The sequence below is a fragment of the Acipenser ruthenus genome, chromosome 50 (assembly GCF_902713425.1).
Source record: "Acipenser ruthenus chromosome 50, fAciRut3.2 maternal haplotype, whole genome shotgun sequence".
Taxonomy (NCBI): domain Eukaryota; kingdom Metazoa; phylum Chordata; class Actinopteri; order Acipenseriformes; family Acipenseridae; genus Acipenser; species Acipenser ruthenus.
In genome coordinates this window covers 8506136-8529656 of record NC_081238.1, presented here as the reverse complement: position 1 = coordinate 8529656, position 23521 = coordinate 8506136, and the positions used below count along the sequence as shown (strand labels likewise).

General features: G+C 39.5%; 3 protein-coding genes across 5 annotated transcripts in view; 2 read left to right on the top strand and 1 right to left on the bottom strand.

The window, feature by feature from the left end:
• Positions 1–23521, top strand: part of LOC117965878 (zinc finger protein 501-like) — a 628111-nt gene that overhangs the window by 34689 nt on the left and 569901 nt on the right. The gene's annotated exons all lie outside the window — the stretch shown is intronic.
• Positions 1–23521, top strand: part of LOC131722023 (zinc finger protein OZF-like) — a 307153-nt gene that overhangs the window by 72538 nt on the left and 211094 nt on the right. The window lies entirely within an intron of this gene.
• LOC131722017 (zinc finger protein 436-like) lies at positions 5149–22211 on the bottom strand. Of its 2 annotated transcripts, XM_059015567.1 has the most exons (3): positions 22111–22211; positions 18781–18904; positions 5149–7405 (listed from the first exon to the last, which is right to left on the bottom strand). In XM_059015567.1, exon 3 carries the CDS (start codon positions 7368–7370, stop codon positions 5658–5660), a length of 1713 nt encoding a protein of 570 aa, XP_058871550.1. In that variant the 5' UTR covers positions 7371–7405; positions 18781–18904; positions 22111–22211; the 3' UTR covers positions 5149–5657. The 2 variants fall into 2 exon arrangements, with proteins under 2 accessions (XP_058871550.1, XP_058871549.1); XM_059015566.1 differs by lacking the exon at positions 22111–22211 and having other exon boundaries at positions 18781–19004.

Below are 23521 nucleotides of genomic sequence, written 5' to 3'. Positions count from 1 at the left end.
TATCAGTCTGAACCCCTTCTATACATTTCAGCTTCGGCCCTTGGGTTCCAATACAACGAAACACTAAAGTTAACAAACCAGGATTATTATTGTTACATGTTACTGTTTGCATCATTTCACCCTCACACCATTAAAAATACATGTTCTAGTAATCAAACTCCAGCAGCGTGCTTCTAAATGTGTTTCCAAAGGCTGTCCACATGAAGCACCCTGTAGTGGGATTTACCTCAACACCAATTAAAACAGCAACACAAGGGCAGCTCTGTTTTATATTTACCACCACAGTGCAGACCGTGCATAACAAGGGACATCTATATATATATCTATATATATATATATATATATATATATATATATATATATATATATATATATATGAAAAAATAAATAAAGATTTATACTTTAAGGTTTTTTTTTTAAATTAAATATTTGTCAGTCATTTTCTGTGACCTTAATGTTTTAAAGTAATGCTGGATTTTGTTTGTTTGTTTTTCCCATTTCCGCATGCATGACATACCTGTACAGTGCAAACCTGTTTGAGGATCCATTGCTCCTGATCCAATCTAAATCAATCTGCATGCTGTTTGGATTAATAGACTTCTCTTCTCTTAGACAGGCAGCACAAATATTGGAGCCGAGCAGTAAAGCAATAAAGAAAAAGCACTTCACAACAGTTCAGTGTAAAATCAATGCAAAGTTTATTAGTGGCTTCTGAATAGTGAAATGTGTAAAGGTGTTCTCTTTTAATAGCATGATCTACACTTCACACTGTCTTATAGAATGCAATTGATACACAATATATAAAGCTTTAAACATTCTACTGTAATGGCAGTGCTGATTTATATGTACAGCTCGCACAAAAGTTTAGCATCACCTAGAATCTGTTGGTATAATTAAAAACAAAACAAAAACAAAACAACTATATGAACATAATTCAAAACTTTTATTTAACATTGTGTAATCAAAGAAACTACACAAGGATATCACAAAAGTCTACTGGATGCCATAATAGTAGTACAGTACTTCATCATAGATTTCAAAATGTCACTTTTTCATTCAGTATATGGAAAACTACAAAGCAGTGTGTAATTCAATGTGTTAATGTAACATTATTCAGCAGATTTCATTCGAATTTATGAAGCAAAATTAGTTCATTCCACAGAGTGAGGCAAAACCTTTAGCCAGAGTTGTAGTCTATTTCTAATAGACTTATCTGTGCTATTTAATACATAAAGTGAAAATGTCTAAATTGCAACACAATGAATGCAAAGAGATTCTGAGTCCTAATAAAATTCATAGAAAAAAATCAATAAAAACAATAAAACAGAGTTAAGCATATGTTTCTCATCTTGTTATCTGATCTAAAACAAAACCCCTGAGTCGTGGGTCTGGCTTGTTCTCAGCTGCATCTCCAGTGGGTTCAAAGCCCAGCTCAGGACACTGGAAATGCAGCTAAACTCACACACTGAGAACAAGCAGGCAGCAGAGAAGACTGAGCCCACACTCCAGGGCTTACATCATGAGACACTAGCAAAGGAATTCCATTTCTCATTTCATGAAGACTAAGCCCACACTCCAGGGCTTACATCATGATGCACTAGCAAAGGAATTCCATTTCTCATTTCATGAAGACTGAGCCCACACTCCAGGGCTTACAGCATGAGACACTAGCAAAGGAATTCCATTTCTCATTTCATGAAGACTGAGCCCACACTCCAGGGCTTACATCATGAGACACTAGCAAAGGAATTCCATTTCTCATTTCATGAAGACTGAGCCCACACTCCAGGGCTTACATCATGATACACTAGCAAAGGAATTCCATTTCTCATTTCATGAAGACTGAGCCCACACTCCAGGGCTTACATCATGATGCACTAGCAAAGGAATTCCATTTCTCATTTCATGAAGACTGAGCCCACACTCCAGGGCTTACATCATGAGACACTAGCAAAGGAATTCCATTTCTCATTTCATGAAGACTGAGCCCACACTCCAGGGCTTACAGCATGAGACACTAGCAAAGGAATTCCATTTCTCATTTCATGAAGACTGAGCCCACACTCCAGGGCTTACATCATGAGACACTAGCAAAGGAATTCCATTTCTCATTTCATGAAGACTGAGCCCACACTCCAGGGCTTACATCATGAGACACTAGCAAAGGAATTCCATTTCTCATTTCATGAAGACTGAGCCCACACTCCAGGGCTTACATCATGATGCACTAGCAAGAATTCCATTTCTCATTTCATGAAGACTGAGCCCACACTCCAGGGCTTACATCATGAGACACTAGCAAAGGAATTCCATTTCTCATTTCATGAAGACTGAGCCCACACTCCAGGGCTTACATCATGAGACACTAGCAAAGGAATTCCATTTCTCATTTCATGAAGACTGAGCCCACACTCCAGGGCTTACATCATGATGCACTAGCAAAGGAATTCCATTTCTCATTTCATGAAGACTGAGCCCACACTCCAGGGCTTACATCATGAGACACTAGCAAATTAATTCCATTTCTCATTTCATGAAGACTGAGCCCACACTCCAGGGCTTACATCATGAGACACTAGCAAAGGAATTCCATTTCTCATTTCATGAAGACTGAGCCCACACTCCAGGGCTTACATCATGAGACACTAGCAAAGGAATTCCATTTCTCATTTCATGAAGACTGAGCCCACACTCCAGGGCTTACATCATGAGACACTAGCAAAGGAATTCCATTTCTCATTTCATGAAGACTGAGCCCACACTCCAGGGCTTAAATCATGAGACACTAGCAAAGGAATTCCATTTCTCATTTCATGAAGACTGAGCCCACACTCCAGGGCTTACATCATGATGCACTAGCAAAGGAATTCCATTTCTCATTTCATGAAGACTGAGCCCACACTCCAGGGCTTACATCATGAGACACTAGCAAAGGAATTCCATTTCTCATTTCATGAAGACTGAGCCCACACTCCAGGGCTTACATCATGAGACACTAGCAAAGGAATTCCATTTCTCATTTCATGAAGACTGAGCCCACACTCCAGGGCTTACATCATGATACACTAGCAAAGGAATTCCATGACACAGAGGGAATCCCATTTCTCATTTCATGAAGCTGCTAAGAACAATTCTATAATTGAGTTTATAGTTTTATCTTGATTGATTAGTTCTCTTATAAAAACTATTTAATTGATGTTTTACAAGATTGAGGATTTACTAAGAACCCACACACTCTAACCACAAGGAATATTTCATCAATAGTAGCATTGTATTCAGTACACAAATATTAAACAGAAATCACAAAAGTCATTAAGTCAATCTCTTAGTTTTCTAAGCATAACAGTCATAAAGTCAAAGCTCTCAGCCTGCGTTAAAGCAGCTAGCAGGGCCAGTGAAACATGACACTGCTTACACTCACACACACACACACACACACACACACACACACACACACACACTCACACACACAGCCTAAACTGAAATGGTTCAGACAATCTTACAATAGATCACACTAAAGCTTACTAATAGGAAATTGTTCATCGATATAGCAAGATTACTTTAAAATAAATTCTTCATACAGCTATGAGGTAGATTACTTATAGTTACTTCATCAAGTTTCACTAAAACGTTATTTCACACACAAGGTGTGCAAACTAAACAATTAACATTTCAATTGTACATGATAGTGTTACAATTAATTAATTTAGTTTCATGAGAGGAAAATGCAACTGGAATTATACTGGTTTAGGTACAGCAGACTCGTTGTTTGTCTGATGAAAGTCTCTAAGTTTTACGGCAGTCCTCCAGCCAGGCCTCAGTCTCTTTGCATTTGGTCGTTTACTAGCTTGCCTTCCCTTTTTGGGTTGTGTTCTCAGTCAGAGTCCCGGAGTTGCAGCTTGGCATAGCAGAGTGACAGTAATTAGTTTAGCAATCAAAGTGGAGCACAACATGTTTAGTTTTGCTTGAATATTTATAGTCTTTCTCTCTGCTAAGCAGCTCTCCACATGAGGTCCTTTGATGTTTAATGTCCTTTTCCGCTAGGACATCGATGCTTTATGTCTTCCTCGCGTCAAACCACTTCTTGTTGCCGTTGTGAATTATCTGTACAGAATTCAACTGTCCTTTCAGCCTAATCCAGTCCAGATGCCACCCAGCCCTGCTCACCTAGTTCAGGGGTCACACAGTTCAGTGTGTCTGCAGGAAAGGAGCCCTTTTTCTTCAAGACACAGATTTCATTAATCTGTCCAGTTACATTTATAATACACTTCCATGTATTAATATCATATTCAGGGAATATTCACCACAAACAGCAGCATCTTCCCCTTTTTCAATGTCTCCCTTGGGTTTGTTCAGTTCCACTGCAGATCTTTATCTCAGGAATCATTGACAGTTTAAACAGTGACAAACCTTTTACATACAGAGGTAATGGAAACATAATAATGTGCCCTTGATATACACAGATACTGGAAAACATACAGGAAACCAATGTCAATGTCAATGAAATCCTTTATAAATAACTAAGCCTGCCTTTGGACGTACTGCATTGTCAATTTAATGATAGCATACTGATACCAAATACAAGCAAATAAGCCATATTTTGCCCAAAGGAATAAGCAGCTAATGGTGATTCCACAAAAGCACCAGCTCTGTTACTGTCAAACAGTCTGAGGCAACTTCATTCTGCAGATTGTTTAGATCAATTATTCATAAACTGTATAAACTATGAATGTAGTAATAATGGTAATGCTGTAGCATGTAGGTTTTGCAGATTTGAGTAAATGCACATTTTGTGAATTGTTTGCTTGCAAACTTTTCATGTTTTACAGTATATTTATACAGCTCTACTAAAATGATAGGGCTCCAGTATACAACACGCTTGGAGGTTATCAGTACTTAAAGGGTACATAAGGACCTTTTTATTTGATTGTGTCGCATGTTCCCATGTGTTGCTACAACTGTTTATGTAAGGTGTGTGTATTGTTTAAATTTATTTTTTTACATTTTGACCACTTTTTTTTAAATTTTAAATTGCATTCCCTGCCTCAAGATGGCTTCCCATGTACTCGCATGGACCTCTCAGAACTACATTTCCCATAATCCTCCTGCTCACTGGTAAATCCATCTTGGTTACATATGTGAGCAGGAGGATGATGGGAAATGTAGTTCTGAGAGGTCCATGCAGGTACATGTGAAGCCATCTTGAGGCAGGGAATGCAATTTAAAAGTTTTAAAAAAGTGGTAAAAATGTAAAACAGCATTTGCTCCAGTGCAAAGTTTGCACCAGGTGAAATAAAATAAAGGTTGTTTCAGCTTGCACTGGTGCAAGAGCTTAGAGGCCATTCTAGTAATATGAAGGGCACACTGCTGCCACACCCAGGAAGAGATTCTTAGTTTTAGTTTCTTTTAAATAATTCACTTCTGTTCTCACCGACACTGGTACAGTAATGGTATTTTAAAAATACGATGTGTTTTTGGCATCTTTGTTTAATGTGTTCACAGAAACAAGCTTGACATAAATTCTCACAGCATGATGAGTGAGATTCATTTCCAATGCAGTTCATTCTGAAAGAATGGGTCTGTCTCCTTCAGTTTGACATGCTCCCCTTCTCAGTGTCTCTGGATTCAGGCTGGCTCTCACTCCTGGGGACCCCCCTTTACTGCAGGGTGAGAGAGAGACAAGGAATCAGACAGCTCTCCACACACTCAAACAAGCAGGGTGGAGAGGTGAGGGACTGGGAGGGAGGGAGGCTGGATCCAGTGTGAATTCGCTGGTGTGTTTTTAGGCTTCCTGACTGCCTAAAGCTCTCCCCACATTCAACACAATGATACGGCTTCTCTCCAGTGTGAATGCGCTGGTGTATTTTTAGTGTTCCTGACTGCCTAAAGCTCTCCCCACATTCAACACAGTGATACGGCTTCTCTCCAGTGTGAATTCGCTGGTGTGTTTTTAATTTTCCTTTGTCAGTGAAGCTCTTTCCACATTTAGTACATTGATACGGCTTCTCTCCAGTGTGAATGCGTTGGTGTTTATTTAGGTTTCCTGACTCACTGAAGCTCTCTCCACATTCAACACAGTGATACGGCTTCTCTCCAGTGTGAATTCGCTGGTGTTTTTTTAGTTTTCCTTTGTTAGTGAAGCTTTCCCCGCATTCAGTACATTGATATGGCTTCTCTCTAGTGTGAAGTCGCTGGTGTGTTTTTAGGTTTCCTGACGCATTAAAGCTCTTCCCACATTCAGTACATTGATACGGCTTCTCTCCAGTGTGAATTCGCTGGTGTTTGTTTAGGTTTCCTGACGCATTAAAGCTCTTCCCACATTCAGTACATTGATACGGCTTCTCTCCAGTGTGAATTCGCTGGTGTTTGTTTAGTTTTCCTTTCTCAGTGAAGCTTTTCCCACATTCAAAACAGTGATATGGCTTCTCTCCAGTGTGAAGTCGCTGGTGTCTTTTTAGGCTTCCTGACGCATTGAAGCACTTCCCACATTCAGTACATTGATATGGCTTTTCTCCAGTGTGAAGTCGCTGGTGTCTTTTTAGGACTGCTAACTCACGGAAGCTTTTTCCACATTCAGTACAGTGGTGCGGCTTCTCTCCAGTGTGACTCTGCTGGTGTGTTTTTAGGCTTCCTGGCTTGCTGAAGCTTTGCCCACATTTATTACACTGATGTAATATCTTTGGCCGGGATATATTTTCTGTATCCTTAAACAAGTCAACAGATTCCCCTTCAATGTGGACAGGCTCCAGTTCAGTCTCTTCTTTAATGTGGACAGGCTCCAGTTCAGTCTCTTCTTTAATGTGGACAGGCTCCAGTTCAGTCTCCTCTTCTTTAATGTGGACAGGCTCCAGTTCAGTCTCTTCTTCTTTAATGTGGACAGGCTCCAGTTCAGTCTCTTCTTTAATGTGGACAGGCTCCAGTTCAGTCTCCTCTTCTTTAATGTGGACAGGCTCCAGTTCAGTCTCTTCTTCTTTAATGTGGACAGGCTCCAGTTCAGTCTCTTCTTTAATGTGGACAGGCTCCAGTTCAGTCTCTTCTTCTTTAATGTGGACAGGCTCCAGTTCAGTTTCCTGTTCTTTAATATGGACAGGCTCCAGTTCAGTCTCTTCTTTAATGTGGACAGGCTCCAGTTCAGTCTCTTCTTTAATGTGGACAGGCTCCAGTTCAGTCTCTTCTTTCATGTGGACAGGCTCCAGTTCAGTCTCCTCTTTAATGTGGACAGGCTCCAGTTCAGTCTCTTCTTTAATGTGGACAGGCTCCAGTTCAGTCTCTTCTTTCATGTGGACAGGCTCCAGTTCAGTCTCTTCTTTAATGTGGACAGGCTCCAGTTCAGGCATCTCCTGTTTAATGCAGATAGGCACCAACTCCATCTTTGTTCCTTGGCTTTCACCAGGATAAGGCAGTCCTGAAAGCAGAAAATGAAATGAAGTATTACGATCTGTTCTCTATCGGTGTGTTTACACTTACAGCTCGGACCTGAACTGACTCAGGGTCTGTGAATGTGTGGGTTGTAGTGCGTAGTGAAAGGGTGATGCAGGTGTTCTAGACAAGGACAAACACAAAGTTCACGGTTCAAGTTCCTTTTTATTTCTTGAACAAAAATTAAATAATAAAGCTGGCTCTACCCAGCAATGGGTATTGCCAGCGTCTAAACAAGGGGTTGCAGTCCCAAAATAATAATCACAAACACAACACAAACAGTCACGTCTCCGGACAGTGCATGCTCGTAGTGCAGGTGCGGTGCTGGAAACAGTGATGCTTGATTAAGTGCAGGTGCGGTGAAGTCCGGGTGAATCGCTGGGCCCAGGCTGCAGCTCCCAGATCTGTGCTTAACCCTTTGCAGTCCATTTATTAAGTGTGTGTCAGGCACGTCAGGACCAATTTATTTTCACACGCGCAGTTAATTTTAGACGCACTGTTTAAAAGTATTTTTTTTCACAGTCAAACGGGTTTAAAAGGCCCTGCATATCAACAAAGCACTCACTAGGCATCTCCAGCCCCGCCCCACCCTTTCATTCGCTATAGCTTTCACATATGCTAATAAATAAATAATAATAATAATAATAATAATAATAATAATAATAATAGTCGTACATACCGATCAATCATCTCCTGATCACTCATTTTATCACCAAACTCCTCAATAACGTGATCCAAGTCATTATTTTATTACTATAACATCTCAAAAAAGCTCTGCAAATGTCCGTAATATTCTCTGTGCACTGATACAGTATCAGTCAGCTTGTTTCCTTATGATTGCCCCTATCCGATGCCAGGGGCAAGTATGACTATTCATGAGATACGTCCTTTTTTTTTTTTTTTTTATCGGCTTGTCTCGGCTCCTGTCGCTCCCACTCGGCCATTGAATGGTTTTCCCGGCTTTTTCCGGAGAAAAAACGACTAGAAACCCGTTATTTGTGTTTTTTTGATGATGTCGGACAGGGTCCGACATTGGACCGGATAGGAATAATTGCAATGTCCGACCAGGTCCGACATAGGACCGCAAAGGGTTAATTATTCTGAGAATGATAAGAGACACACGGTTGCAAAACAAACACAAAGCACTTAACCCTCGCTCCAAACAGTCCTCGTTTCCTCCCATCAACCACAACAAAGGAACCGATTATGACATCACATCCCCCTAAGGTACCCTCAGCCTCGCCCCCTCCGATAGCTAGTTCAATCAAGTCTCTTCCAATTCATGAATGAAACTTTGCTTACCGTACTAGGGCGGGGACTCCTTGTACCGTGACGCCATCCCTTTCCTGAACGGCCGGCTTCCGACTGCCCCCGGAATGAACTGCCGAAACATTCAGTACGGGGCACGCAATTCCTGCTGTACAGTGCTCTCACAGGTCGAGAGGGAGATTGTTGATTCAGATTCATTCGTGCTTTGTCACAGGGTCTATCAGATTAAGATTCCTATCATTTGAGCCCGTTTACACTTGAGCATAGACCTAGGCTGGCTTTGGCCCAGTATGCGCGCACATAGCCCCTGAACTGCAGTGCGTGCCCAATGACATCATATCAACCACCCCTTGTGTGAAGACATTTCCCCTCCCAGAACACAGAGGTGGAAGTGTTTAAATCAACAACAAGCCTGTCATTTGAGTCACTTGTGTGTTTCTACTCCAAGGTGGTCATTCCGTGCCAATTAAGATTTCATTCTGTCATCAGAAATGGAGCGGAGCATTGAAAACATGCAAATCAGATGTTTCAAGAAACAGGTGTTATTGTCTTCATTTACACATCTGTCTGACAACTCGTCTCACATGGAAATGTAAACAGTAACTCCCATGTATTTTCTTACCCATGACAAGTATTCCAAGGACACAGAGAAAGCAGGCAGGTGGCAGAGCGTTCAGCTTCAGAGCCCCACAGGTGTGGAATGATCTGCTTCGATTTGGAAGGGAGGCACCATCTCCTGCTGCTTTTAACCCTTCCGCTCCGGTGAACATTCTACCTGTTTGAGGTCGGACTGGCGTAACGTGACTTTCAGCTTGTGTATCAGGATCATTTTACACCAAATTATTTGATGGCTGCGTAATGTGAAGAAGTTCAACATCAGATAGGTCTGTCAACTCATCAACACTTTCTGTAATAAAAACTGAAGTTTTCTTTTGGGTCGGTGTGAGAGAAACACAGTGATTCTTGGTGGTAAATCTCCCTCCTGACCTGTCAGGGCGCTAAGTAGCGAGAACAGAGTTGTACCTTGGACGGGCTGGCCCGACAGTCCTTTCCCAGGGTTCAAGGGAAGTCGGCCAGCTAGAATGGGGGTGGAACTCCAGTTAATTAACTCATTGACCTGGAAGGGGAAAGACGTGGCAGTCACAAATTGGAGGGGAAGCTGCACTCGTTTACCAAGGGGTCATGTGTGACGGCATGAATGGGGACGGAGAATCGCAATCTGTTCCTTCACTTTGGTTACGAGAAAATAACCTGGAAGGACCTGTGCAGTATCGTGATAACTTATCGTGAGTGTTTTGTTTTGCCTATAATTGTTGGTTGTTGTATTAATAGATGACTAACACATTCCAGAGCTGTTGCCAAGGGCCAGCACAAAACCTGGAACAGCACTGCACTATTGTCACTGATAAATCTGTATAACCCACCACGAGCACTACAGCACGCATCCAGGACTGGTGACCGTGTATTTATATTGTAGGAGGGATACTTGTGTGTTTTATTTGAGACTGCAAACTCGTTATTATTTACCCCGTGCTCTACACATTGCTGTGTATTGCCAGGGATCATTATTTGGTCACCAGACCTGGATTGTTAAAAATAAATTACTTTCAACTGGATTACAAATCTCTGTCTGATAATTACACACCATATCACTCCTGCACCTGTACACTGCAAACAACTTTGCCACAGTCGGTAAGCATTCTTGGTACTGTAAAGCAAAGCAATTTAGTCTGCTCTCCAGTAATGCTGCACTTTAAAATCATGGTATATACCAGTCGTCTAAACCGAAACCTAAGATACTGAAATGCTGCACCTCATAATAAAATGTATTTCTCTTGGGCTGGGGCTTAAGTGAAATGCATTTTGGTTGGACGGTCATCTGTGTTGTTTATCCTGTGAAGATCGCCGAATCTCCAGACAGAGAAAAAAATAAACAAACTAACTCATCTAGCTTTCTGTCTAACTACTTTTGTTTTGAAAGTATATAAAACTATCCCTGATTGGTTGTTGGAGCCTTTGGAGATGTCAGTCATTTGGTAAGCAACCAATGGTTGTTTAAAACGCCTTAAAATGGGCGTCTACCGTCACCATGACATCATCGTCCACATATAAATGATTTATAGCAGCTGTTTTGGGGACCAGGTAGGAGATGTGAATAGTCAGAGTTTTCGAGATGGTTTCACGTGGGTACATCCGGCATTAAAATTTTTGAAAATCCAGTATTGCACCGAATATAGCCTTGCAGCCAAATAATATTTCTCAATAACAGGCAAGGATAGCTCTCCTAGTTTAGAGAGCGAGAGTCTCCTTTTCTTTATTCAACAGACAGATTGGCAGCATTTTCCAGCATTTCTATTATTAATTCTAATTATTATCCTGATTATTGGTAGCCTAAAACTTAGTTCCAATCTTCACATAATATAATGATTTACATGCAAATAAACATTTTCCTATCCAACTAACAGTATGATTTTTCAAGCAGGAAGGTCATTTATTTACAAGTTCCCTAACAATCAAATTATTATATAATGATGTAAGTGCTGTCAGCTGCTTTTGTACATGTCAAACTACTGAAACTTACAGAAATATCATTAAAATAGCACTTTCACCCTTTGCAGGAAATGAAATCACCGAGCAAATTTTCAGAAACTCGCTCATATCACTAACAATCTTATGTGTAGACATTATTCTTGAAATGTTTCTTGCAATGGCTTATCTCACAAGGTTGAGATTAAATGTTGGGGCCATTTACAAAAAGATGCATATTAAATACAGAACAGTAAAACATTGCAATACAACCGCCTATTATAATCCTGCTGAGTGCTTGAAACACTGATGAAAGTCATTCTACACACCATATATTATTATTATTATTATTATTATTATTATTATTATTATTATTATTATTATTAATTCTAAGCTCTCTGCATAAATCAGTGACCATCAGGACAAAGCTAAACGAAAGCCAGAGAGTGTTTCACTTTACAACACAACGGAGTATGGTGTGGATGTACTTGATCAAAGGGCACGGCAGTATTCTATCAAAGGTGGTTCTCGCAGGTGACCTGTGGCTGTTTTTTTATGTTTTGGACCTGGCTTTTGTTTTGTACAAGGAGTGCACCGGGAACACAATCTCCCGGAGGAACTTCATTCTGCAGCTAGCGCTGGAGCTGCAGCAGAAACATTTTGATCAGAGAAGTGCAATCCGGCTTGCAAATGCCCCTCAACCTTCAGCCAGCGCTGCAGCCACTGGCACACGAAGGAAAAGACAAGGCCAGGCTGCTAAATGCAACAGAAACAAAACACTGGAAGCCTGCGTCCGTTGTGAACAGGCAGTCTGTGGCACATGCACTGGTAAAGTTGAAAAGTGTGTTTTCTGTGTGGATTGTACTAATTAGACAGCTGTAATAGATGTGCCTTTGAACTCTGTTTCCCTCAAAGCGCATTCATGTCGCTTGTTATGTTATATTTTTGTTTTATTTTTAGAACTAGTTATTTATTTTTTATAATTTTGTATGTGCATACAACTTTCTACACCTGTTTACACAGTAGTTTATTGTGTAATGTGTATTACAGTTTTCATATTTATGTATATGTGATATACAGTGTTTTTGCTGTGCAAATGTTATATATGGTGTTCATAAATAAAAATATGAAGTTGTATCCGATTGTTTTTCATTTTCATATCGAAGCTGTTTTAAAATAGACGCCAAATGAACCTTTCGGCGGTTCAAGTGTTAATCTGAAAATGCACAAAACTCAAAACTGACTTGTTTCACATAACTTTGTTAATTCATTGCCACATCTGTTTATAGTTATTTTCTGCATTCAAGACTGAAATGATTGCAGATGTGTTATTTTAAATAGGAGATTGTGAACAAGATGGCTTGCAGTGCATGACTTCAGACCAGAAACACAAAACCAAAACAAACAGGTACTGGCGGGGCAACACTGAAACGCTACGGCATTCAGTTCATTTATTAAACTATAGGAAATAAAAGACTTAAACAAAGACAAAACAAAAGGAACCAAACACGTATCGTGCTGGTTTTCATCCAGCACGTATTTTATACTCTAGCCGAGGGGTTAACTAGCTGTTAATTAATTATTACCCCTCGGCCACAGTCTGCACGAGTTTAATAAGGATGCGTGACTGTCAGCTAGTTAAATAATCAGTAGCTGATCAGTCACGCATCCTCACGAGGTTTTTAAAATACAAAATACAAAACAATAACAAATAATGGCAGCGGCATTTCATCCGCACCGCAAACAAGAATTCAAATAATAATATAACCAAAGAGCACTCATCTCTATTAATAATACAAATAATAATAATATAAACAAAGGGCACTCATCTCTATTAATAATACAAATAATAATAATATAACCAAAGGACACTCATCTCTATTAATAATACAAATAATAATAATATAAACAAAGGGCACTCATCTCTATTAATAATACAAATAATAATAATATAACCAAAGGACACTCATCTCTATTAATAATACAAATAATAATAATAATAATATAACCAAAGGGCACTCATCTCTATTAACAATACAAATAATAATAATAATAATATAACCAAAGGGCACTCATCTCTATTAATAATACAAATAATAATAATAATATAACCAAAGGACACTCATCTCTATTAATAATACAAATAATAATAATATAACCAAAGGGCACTCATCTCTATTAATAATACAAATAATAATAATAATATAAACAAAGGGCACTCATCTCTATTAATAATACAAATAATAATAATATAAACAAATGGCATTCATCTCTATTAATACAAATAATAATAATAATATAACCAAAGGGGACTCATCTCTTTTCTTTTTTTCCTCTACAACAAAAAATACTTTATTTGCAGCAGATGTTTTATGGCAAAAAATTCAGAGTATAAAGTAATGTGCTGACAGTCATGAAGTGCTGCAGTAATTCACAGTATAAAGTAATGTGCTGACAGTGATGAAGTGCTGCAGTAATTCAGAGTATAAAGTAATGTGCTGACAGTGATGAAGTGCTGCAGTAATTCAGAGTATAAAGTAATGTGCTGACAGTGATAAAGTGCTGCAGTAATTCAGAGTATAAAGTAATGTAGTGACAGTCATGAAGTGCTGCAGTAATTCAGAGTATAAAGTAATGTGCTGACAGTCATGAAGTGCTGCAGTAATTCAGAGTATAAAGTAATGTGCTGACAGTCATGAAGTGCTGCAGTAATTCAGAGTATAAAGTAATGTAGTGACAGTCATGAAGTGCTGCAGTAATTCAGAGTATAAAGTAATGTGCTGACAGTCATGAAGTGCTGCAGTAATTCAGAGTATAATGTGCTGACAGTCATGAAGTGCTGCAGTAATTCAGATTATAAAGTAATGTACTGACAGTCATGAAGTGCTGCAGTAATTCAGAGTATAAAGTAATGTGCTGACAGTCATGAAGTGCTGCAGTAATTCAGAGTATAAAGTAATGAAGTGCTTCAGTAATTCAGAGTATAAAGTAATGTACTGACAGTCATGAAGTGCTGCAGTAATTCAGAGTATAAAGTAATGAAGTGCTTCAGTAATTCAGAGTATAAAGTAATGTAGTGACAGTGATGAAGTGCTGCAGTAATTCAGAGTATAAAGTAATGTAGTGACAGTCATGAAGTGCTGCAGTAATTCAGAGTATAAAGTAATGTGCTGACAGTGATGAAGTGCTGCAGTAATTCAGAGTATAAAGTAATGTACTGACAGTCATGAAGTGCTGCAGTAATTCAGAGTATAAAGTAATGAAGTGCTTCAGTAATTCAGAGTATAAAGTAATGTACTGACAGTCATGAAGTGCTGCAGTAATTCAGAGTATAAAGTAATGAAGTGCTTCAGTAATTCAGAGTATAAAGTAATGTAGTGACAGTCATGAAGTGCTGCAGTAATTCAGAGTATAAAGTAATGTGCTGACAGTCATGAAGTGCTGCAGTAATTCAGAGTATAAAGTAATGTAGTGACAGTCATGAAGTGCTGCAGTAATTCAGAGTATAAAGTAATGTACTGACAGTCATGAAGTGCTGCAGTAATTCAGAGTATAAAGTAATGAAGTGCTTCAGTAATTCAGAGTATAAAGTAATGTAGTGACAGTCATGAAGTGCTGCAGTAATTCAGAGTATAAAGTAATGTGCTGACAGTCATGAAGTGCTGCAGTAATTCAGAGTATAAAGTAATGTAGTGACAGTCATGAAGTGCTGCAGTAATTCAGAGTATAAAGTAATGTGCTGACAGTCATGAAGTGCTGCAGTAATTCAGAGTATAAAGTAATGTAGTGACAGTCATGAAGTGCTGCAGTAATTCAGAGTATAAAGTAATGTGCTGACAGTGATGAAGTGCTGCAGTAATTCAGAGTATAAAGTAATGTAGTGACAGTCATGAAGTGCTGCAGTAATTCAGAGTATAAAGTAATGTAGTGACAGTCATGAAGTGCTGCAGTAATTCAGAGTATAAAGTAATGTAGTGACAGTCATGAAGTGCTGCAGTAATTCAGAGTATAAAGTAATGTAGTGACAGTCATGAAGTGCTGCAGTAATTCAGAGCATAAAGTAATGTAGTGACAGTCATGAAGTGCTGCAGTAATTCAGAGTATAAAGTAATGTGCTGACAGTCATGAAGTGCTGCAGTAATTCAGAGTATAAAGTAATGTACTGACAGTCATGAAGTCCTGCAGTAATTCAGAGTATAAAGTAATGTAGTGACAGTCATGAAGTGCTGCAGTAATTCAGAGTATAAAGTAATGTGCTGACAGTCATGAAGTGCTGCAGTAATTCAGAGTATAAAGTAATGTGCTGACAGTCATGAAGTGCTGCAGTAATTCAGAGTATAAAGTAATGTGCTGACAGTGATGAAGTGCTGCAGTAATTCAGAGTATAAAGTAATGTAGTGACAGTCATGAAGTGCTGCAGTAATTCAGAGTATAAAGTAATGTAGTGACAGTCATGAAGTGCTGCAGTAATTCAGAGTATAAAGTAATGTGCTGACAGTGATGAAGTGCTGCAGTAATTCAGAGTATAAAGTAATGTAGTGACAGTCATGAAGTGCTGCAGTAATTCGGGTGCACTGATAAAGATTTTCTTGTCCGATGCTGATAGTCGATGGTTCTCTGTCCATATCGACGACACCGATAATAATAGACAGTGCATGTAAGCTATTGTAAACTACTAGAACAAGACCCAGGGCCAAATTGAAACTGTTTTACAATTATGAATGTTAAAATGAACAGGTATTGTTTACGTGTTGCATTTACTTCAGAAAATGAATACAAAGAATAACGAAGTATTATACTGTGTGCTGGACAGCAATTTATACATTTGTTTTACAACAGTCACACAAAAATAACATTTTGCATTTGTACTAGTAAAAATATACAATGTGACATTAATTTGTATAGCCACTTGCTGTCTAGCATTGCGTATCATAACCTCTACCTGTACTGTACAGTAGAAAAGAAACACAGTCTAGACAATGTGAACTACAACAGCGGCCGTTCCATTCTTATTGTAAGCATACACTGCTTCAAAATGAAGCACAGCTTAAACTGTTCACTTCATCAAAAACAAAAAGATCTCATGAAAATAACCGCTTACAAAATTCAGACAAACTTGAATTAGTTACTGAACAAGACAGCACAGTAATCAATTACAGCTTCAAAAAGCCACAGAATACACCCGCACCCAATGAGATTGAGCAAGATACACAATTACTAATAATAATAATAATAATAATAATAATAATAATAATAATAATAATAATAATAATAATAATAATAATAACAATTTTAAACCATCAGTGTTATTTAGGATTCAACCTATTTTTTTTTTTTAAAGCATCAGAATAATATTCTACTCGCAGTCCATCGCTGGATTTAATGCAGCATCAAGTCTGTTCTGCACACAACTCGCTATCCTATTGTTGTCTTCAGATATTAAAAATCCAAACACCGCTCTTTTGAGACTTATTTACTGCAGGATGATCACACGATACACAGCACTGGTAAAATGAGTGTCTCAATGTTCTTGCATCATTAGTAAGCATGCCTGAGCAAACATTAAATTCTGTGCTGGATGAAATTCAATCATGTATATGGATGTACATTATCAGCTAAAATAACACACACTGCAGATAGACGAGTGTGTGTGTGTTTATTTCCTCTTATCGGTGCCATGCAGACAGGCTCCCGATTATCAGAGCACCCCTATTATTAAATAAAAACATGTAAACTGGCACAGAAATAAGAAATAAAAGCTTCTTGAAGTGCGTCCTGAATGGTTATAATAACGCGATGCAAAGTGAAAAGCAAGTGCTTTGAATGAAGTGACTGAACTAACACGATGAGACTGCAGTTTAAACATACGTGTATTTTGTTGATCTTACAGTAAATCAATGAAATGTGCGTGTTTCAGCACATTGCCACCAACTGTCATTTTAACATTTTACTATGGAGGGGCGTTAACATGAACACAAAAATGTAAGACCAGCAGATGACAGAAAACACTTTAATCCCCATTAAGATGAGCGACGTGATTGTTTGGTCTTGAGATCTGTTTATATGGTCTCATGACAATGTGCTCTGATGCCCTTCAGTGATTTCAATTAATATTTAGCTTGTGCATGATAAGACATGGGATTACTCTGCAATCTCATCAAGTTTACTACCAGTCACATCCAGAACTGTCACGTCCATGACGCTAATCTGGGCACTTACTATTAGAAAGGGTCAACATGTTTATTCCAGAACATACATTTTAAAAAATTAGCTTTGCAGAGAAAGTCTGAACAAAATATATAATGTAGTATCCAACTTTTATAGAAACTTTACCAAGAAAATGTTATGGCTGTGACATTTGGTTTAATTTAAACACCATTATTTTGAATCACTAAAATATTTTCCTTCATCCCAAGAAAATGTAATATTAGTAACTGGGCAGCAGTGTGGAGTAGTGGTTAGGGCTCTGGACTCTTGACTGGAGGGTCGTGGGTTCAATCCCAGGTGGAGACACTGCTGCTGTACCCTTGAGCAAGGTACTTTACCTAGATTGCTAACCCAGTAAAAACCCAACTGTATAAATGGGTAACTGAATGTAAAAAAATAATGTGATATCTTGTAACAATTGTAAGTCGCCCTGGATAAGGGCGTCTGCTAATAAATAAATAATAATAACTTGGTAACATACCCAGAGTCAAAATGTGACATATTTACAAATGTGTGACTAAAACATGCATCTACCATTGATAGCTAAAGTGTATGGAAGCTGGACTTATGAAAATGTTGTTTTTTTAACAGTAATTTTAAATGCCTGTAAAGTAAAGGCACAAAGAGAACAATAATAATACAGCCTGCATTGATAGACACCCTTTAGTACAAATACAGGGAGAGATGCTTTTGATAAATACAACTTTTTTTTTTCATGGCCATGGCACTTTTTCATTGTCCTTATAAAGTTTTTACTTATTAAAAACAAGGCTAATTGTTTAGAATGTTACTGCAATTACTGATTTGAGGCACCTCTGTGTGCAGAGCAATAACTTGCATAGTATTGATTTGAGGCACCTCTGTGTGCAGAGCAATAACTTGCATAGTATTGATCTGAGGCACCTCTGTGTGTACAGCAATAACTTGCATAGTATTGATTTGAGGCACCTCTGTGTGCAGAGCAATAACTTGCATAGTATTGATTTGAGGCACCTCTGTGTGTACAGCAATAACTTGCACAGTACTGTTCACTTAAGAAACAGTCGGAAATGAGTCATGGAAAAGAGATCTACTGAAAAATTAATTTAAAAGCAAGTGATCAGCCCTTTTTAATCTGTGAAAATAACAGAGATTAATTGTATTGTAACGCACATTCTTGTGCTAAACTCTTAGCCTTTCAGATACGTTTCCTTCTGTAATATTAAGCAACAATGTCACAATAATAAACAAAGCATTGCACACAATTACAATCCTGCCCAGTAACACAGTGACTGCTCTGACACACTCAGTTACAATGAGACAATATAAGCCGAGTATGAAGCTGATTGAAGTTGAATGAATAGAGAGAGAGACACTTACTTCAGGTATTGTCAGTGTGATGTGCAGCACGGCTCTAGTACTCTAGTCACTCGCTCTGACCGTCTCCTCAGTGAATGTGTCCTTTCTGCTCTTCAGGTGAGAGCCGTTACCAGCCACTCCAAATCTGAAAATGTGTTGAAATGTTTAGTTTAGTTCAAGGAGAGCAGAGATTTTTTCTTTTACAATTCATATATTATTTGCTTTGGTTCACTTTCACAGATGTATACAGCACTATGAGATTACAGGAATACAGTTTAAGATACTGTGAAAGAGGCCGTTTATTTGGAGGGGGGAGTGGAGCGGGGAGGGGGAAGGGAGAAGGGGGGGGGGCACGATTACAGCACGAGAACTGCAGTGGAAAGAGCGGGAACAAAACTGTCCATCACACAGATGCACGACGGGAATGACAGGACCCGGATCAATACAAGATTAAGCGGGATAGAAAGCCAGTTTCCCATGCGTGTTCAGGTAAGTGTAAAACAATGGGATGTGCTCAGGATTCACGCTTTGGAAACCGCTCCTGTTACAATCTTAACGGTACACTTGAACCCACACTGCAGTCAGTGAAATAATTATTTGATACTGAAATATATATTTGATCTCTTTTTTAAATCATCGATTGCTAGGCTCTAACTTGCACGCTGTCTCAAGAACAGAAAAAAGCAAAAAAAAAAAAAAAATTCACGACAAAAATTGCGAGACCGCCAGACATTATTTACCCGCTAGATGTTTTCATAACGAGTTAAATTTGACACAGCCACGCCGCTTCACAAATACAACGCGCTCCTACCACACTACAACCCGGACCTTTCAAAATAATACAATATAACAGCGCTCTGTAGTTTATAAACACATTGTAGAGCTCCATGCAGACTCTCTCACCTCCTCTCTGCTCTCCCTCAGTGTCTGAACGGATAAAACAACGCGCTCCTACCACACTACAACCCGGACCTTTCAAAATAATACAATATAACAGCGCTCTGTAGTTTATAAACACATTGTAGAGCTCCATGCAGACTCTCTCACCTCCTCTCTGCTCTCCCTCAGTGTCTGAACGGATAAAACAACGCGCTCCTACCACACTACAACCCGGACCTTTCAAAATAATACAATATAACAGCGCTCTGTAGTTTATAAACACATTGTAGAGCTCCATGCAGACTCTCTCACCTCCTCTCTGCTCTCCCTCAGTGTCTGAACGGATAAAACAACGCGCTCCTACCACACTACAACCCGGACCTTTCAAAATAATACAATATAACAGCGCTCTGTAGTTTATAAACACATTGTAGAGCTCCATGCAGACTCTCTCACCTCCTCTCTGCTCTCCCTCAGTGTCTGAACGGATAAAACAACGCGCTCCTACCACACTACAACCCGGACCTTTCAAAATAATACAATATAACAGCGCTCTGTAGTTTATAAACACATTGTAGAGCTCCATGCAGACTCTCTCACCTCCTCTCTGCTCTCCCTCAGTGTCTGAACGGATAAAACAACGCGCTCCTACCACACTACAACCCGGACCTTTCAAAATAATACAATATAACAGCGCTCTGTAGTTTATAAACACATTGTAGAGCTCCATGCAGACTCTCTCACCTCCTCTCTGCTCTCCCTCAGTGTCTGAACGGATAAAACAACGCGCTCCTACCACACTACAACCCGGACCTTTCAAAATAATACAATATAACAGCGCTCTGTAGTTTATAAACACATTGTAGAGCTCCATGCAGACTCTCTCACCTCCTCTCTGCTCTCCCTCAGTGTCTGAACGGATAAAACAACGCGCTCCTACCACACTACAACCCGGACCTTTCAAAATAATACAATATAACAGCGCTCTGTAGTTTATAAACACATTGTAGAGCTCCATGCAGACTCTCTCACCTCCTCTCTGCTCTCCCTCAGTGTCTGAACGGATAAAACAACGCGCTCCTACCACACTACAACCCGGACCTTTCAAAATAATACAATATAACAGCGCTCTGTAGTTTATAAACACATTGTAGAGCTCCATGCAGACTCTCTCACCTCCTCTCTGCTCTCCCTCAGTGTCTGAACGGATAAAACAACGCGCTCCTACCACACTACAACCCGGACCTTTCAAAATAATACAATATAACAGCGCTCTGTAGTTTATAAACACATTGTAGAGCTCCATGCAGACTCTCTCACCTCCTCTCTGCTCTCCCTCAGTGTCTGAACGGATAAAACAACGCGCTCCTACCACACTACAACCCGGACCTTTCAAAATAATACAATATAACAGCGCTCTGTAGTTTATAAACACATTGTAGAGCTCCATGCAGACTCTCTCACCTCCTCTCTGCTCTCCCTCAGTGTCTGAACGGATAAAACAACGCGCTCCTACCACACTACAACCCGGACCTTTCAAAATAATACAATATAACAGCGCTCTGTAGTTTATAAACACATTGTAGAGCTCCATGCAGACTCTCTCACCTCCTCTCTGCTCTCCCTCAGTGTCTGAACGGATAAAACAACGCGCTCCTACCACACTACAACCCGGACCTTTCAAAATAATACAATATAACAGCGCTCTGTAGTTTATAAACACATTGTAGAGCTCCATGCAGACTCTCTCACCTCCTCTCTGCTCTCCCTCAGTGTCTGAACGGATAAAACAACGCGCTCCTACCACACTACAACCCGGACCTTTCAAAATAATACAATATAACAGCGCTCTGTAGTTTATAAACACATTGTAGAGCTCCATGCAGACTCTCTCACCTCCTCTCTGCTCTCCCTCAGTGTCTGAACGGATAAAACAACGCGCTCCTACCACACTACAACCCGGACCTTTCAAAATAATACAATATAACAGCGCTCTGTAGTTTATAAACACATTGTAGAGCTCCATGCAGACTCTCTCACCTCCTCTCTGCTCTCCCTCAGTGTCTGAACGGATAAAACAACGCGCTCCTACCACACTACAACCCGGACCTTTCAAAATAATACAATATAACAGCGCTCTGTAGTTTATAAACACATTGTAGAGCTCCATGCAGACTCTCTCACCTCCTCTCTGCTCTCCCTCAGTGTCTGAACGGATAAAACAACGCGCTCCTACCACACTACAACCCGGACCTTTCAAAATAATACAATATAACAGCGCTCTGTAGTTTATAAACACATTGTAGAGCTCCATGCAGACTCTCTCACCTCCTCTCTGCTCTCCCTCAGTGTCTGAACGGATAAAACAACGCGCTCCTACCACACTACAACCCGGACCTTTCAAAATAATACAATATAACAGCGCTCTGTAGTTTATAAACACATTGTAGAGCTCCATGCAGACTCTCTCACCTCCTCTCTGCTCTCCCTCAGTGTCTGAACGGGTCTGTCTCCCACAGAACGAGGAATATACCAATCACAAAATACAAACTGATCAGCGCGGTTTAACAATTCATCTAATATGGACCGCAAGAGCAATTGTGATACCGGGGATCTTTTAATAAAAAATGAATAAGACTTTCAATTTTAACATCATAATCGAGCTGTTTGTAGCTCTATATTTTCCCAGTGAATACAATTTGAATTCAGGTACCCCCTCCCCCATGCCGGAGTTGGTATAGTCCTTTCTCTATCAGGCGGCAGCAGCGTCGATGCTGCGAGTTTCACGCAGATATATAATCTGTGTTTCGTGTAATTATATTGATATTTCCCGTCCTCTTCTTCTGAATGAGATGTTCAAACACTAACGCGATACCCCTGATAATGTTTTTAGAAGTATATCAGGTTAATTCAAGTTGAGCGCCGTTGTCACAAACAGATCCACAATGGCGCAGGCATGCTCGCAGTTTCATAGCTTTCTCTTCGCTAGTCTTGCAGGTTCAGGGCGTGTGAACTTGTTTTTGGTAAATACAGCACAGGGTCGCAGAAAGGTCATTCTTTACGAGTAAACTTCCAGGCAGTAACCTCTGCTATTTCTACCCCATGCTTTTATTTAGTTTCTCTTAAACTGTATTCTTGTCTCCTATTCTTTATCCAGGACAGTATTCCTCCCTGCTGTCCAGCGGCACAGATTTAATCTTCCTCAGACTGCGCTGCGAACTAAACCAGGCAACAGAGCCGCGTCCACAGCAGCAGAAGAGTCACCAGCAATGAGACACGCCAAGGAGTGCGCTGCTCTGTGAGACTCGAGGGGACGCGTTATCAAAGCGCTTCCTCCAGGCTTTAATTAACTGCTATTGATTTAAAAAAGGACAAGACATCATGTTAATGTTACAACATGAAAAACTAAACACACTGAGAGTGCTGGAGAGGGCTTGAAATACAGTGTATCACTCAGCTGTGTGGTTCTAGTTTTGTAAAATGAACAGGTGGTTTACCTCTTTAAAATAAATAGGAGTTAATTAAAGACTGGCGTAAAAGCTTTGAAAAGATGTCCTGAGGTGTCTTATTGTGATTAAAAAGCGTCCCATTCCACAAGAAAAACCTGAGAGGCATTAGAAAACTAAAGCTCTTTGAATGAAATGCTTTTTATTATATGAATAACTACCCAGTGGAGTGACAGAGCAGGTTAATAAACTAAATGTATTGAAAGAATAAAGAACTCCGATATTATTAATGTCTTAATATACACTCTTATCCAGGGCAATTTACAAGTGTTACAATATATCACATTATTTTTACATACAATTACTCATTTATACAGTTGGGTTTTTACTGGAGCAATCTAGGTAAAGCACATTGTTCATGGGTACAGTAGCGGTGT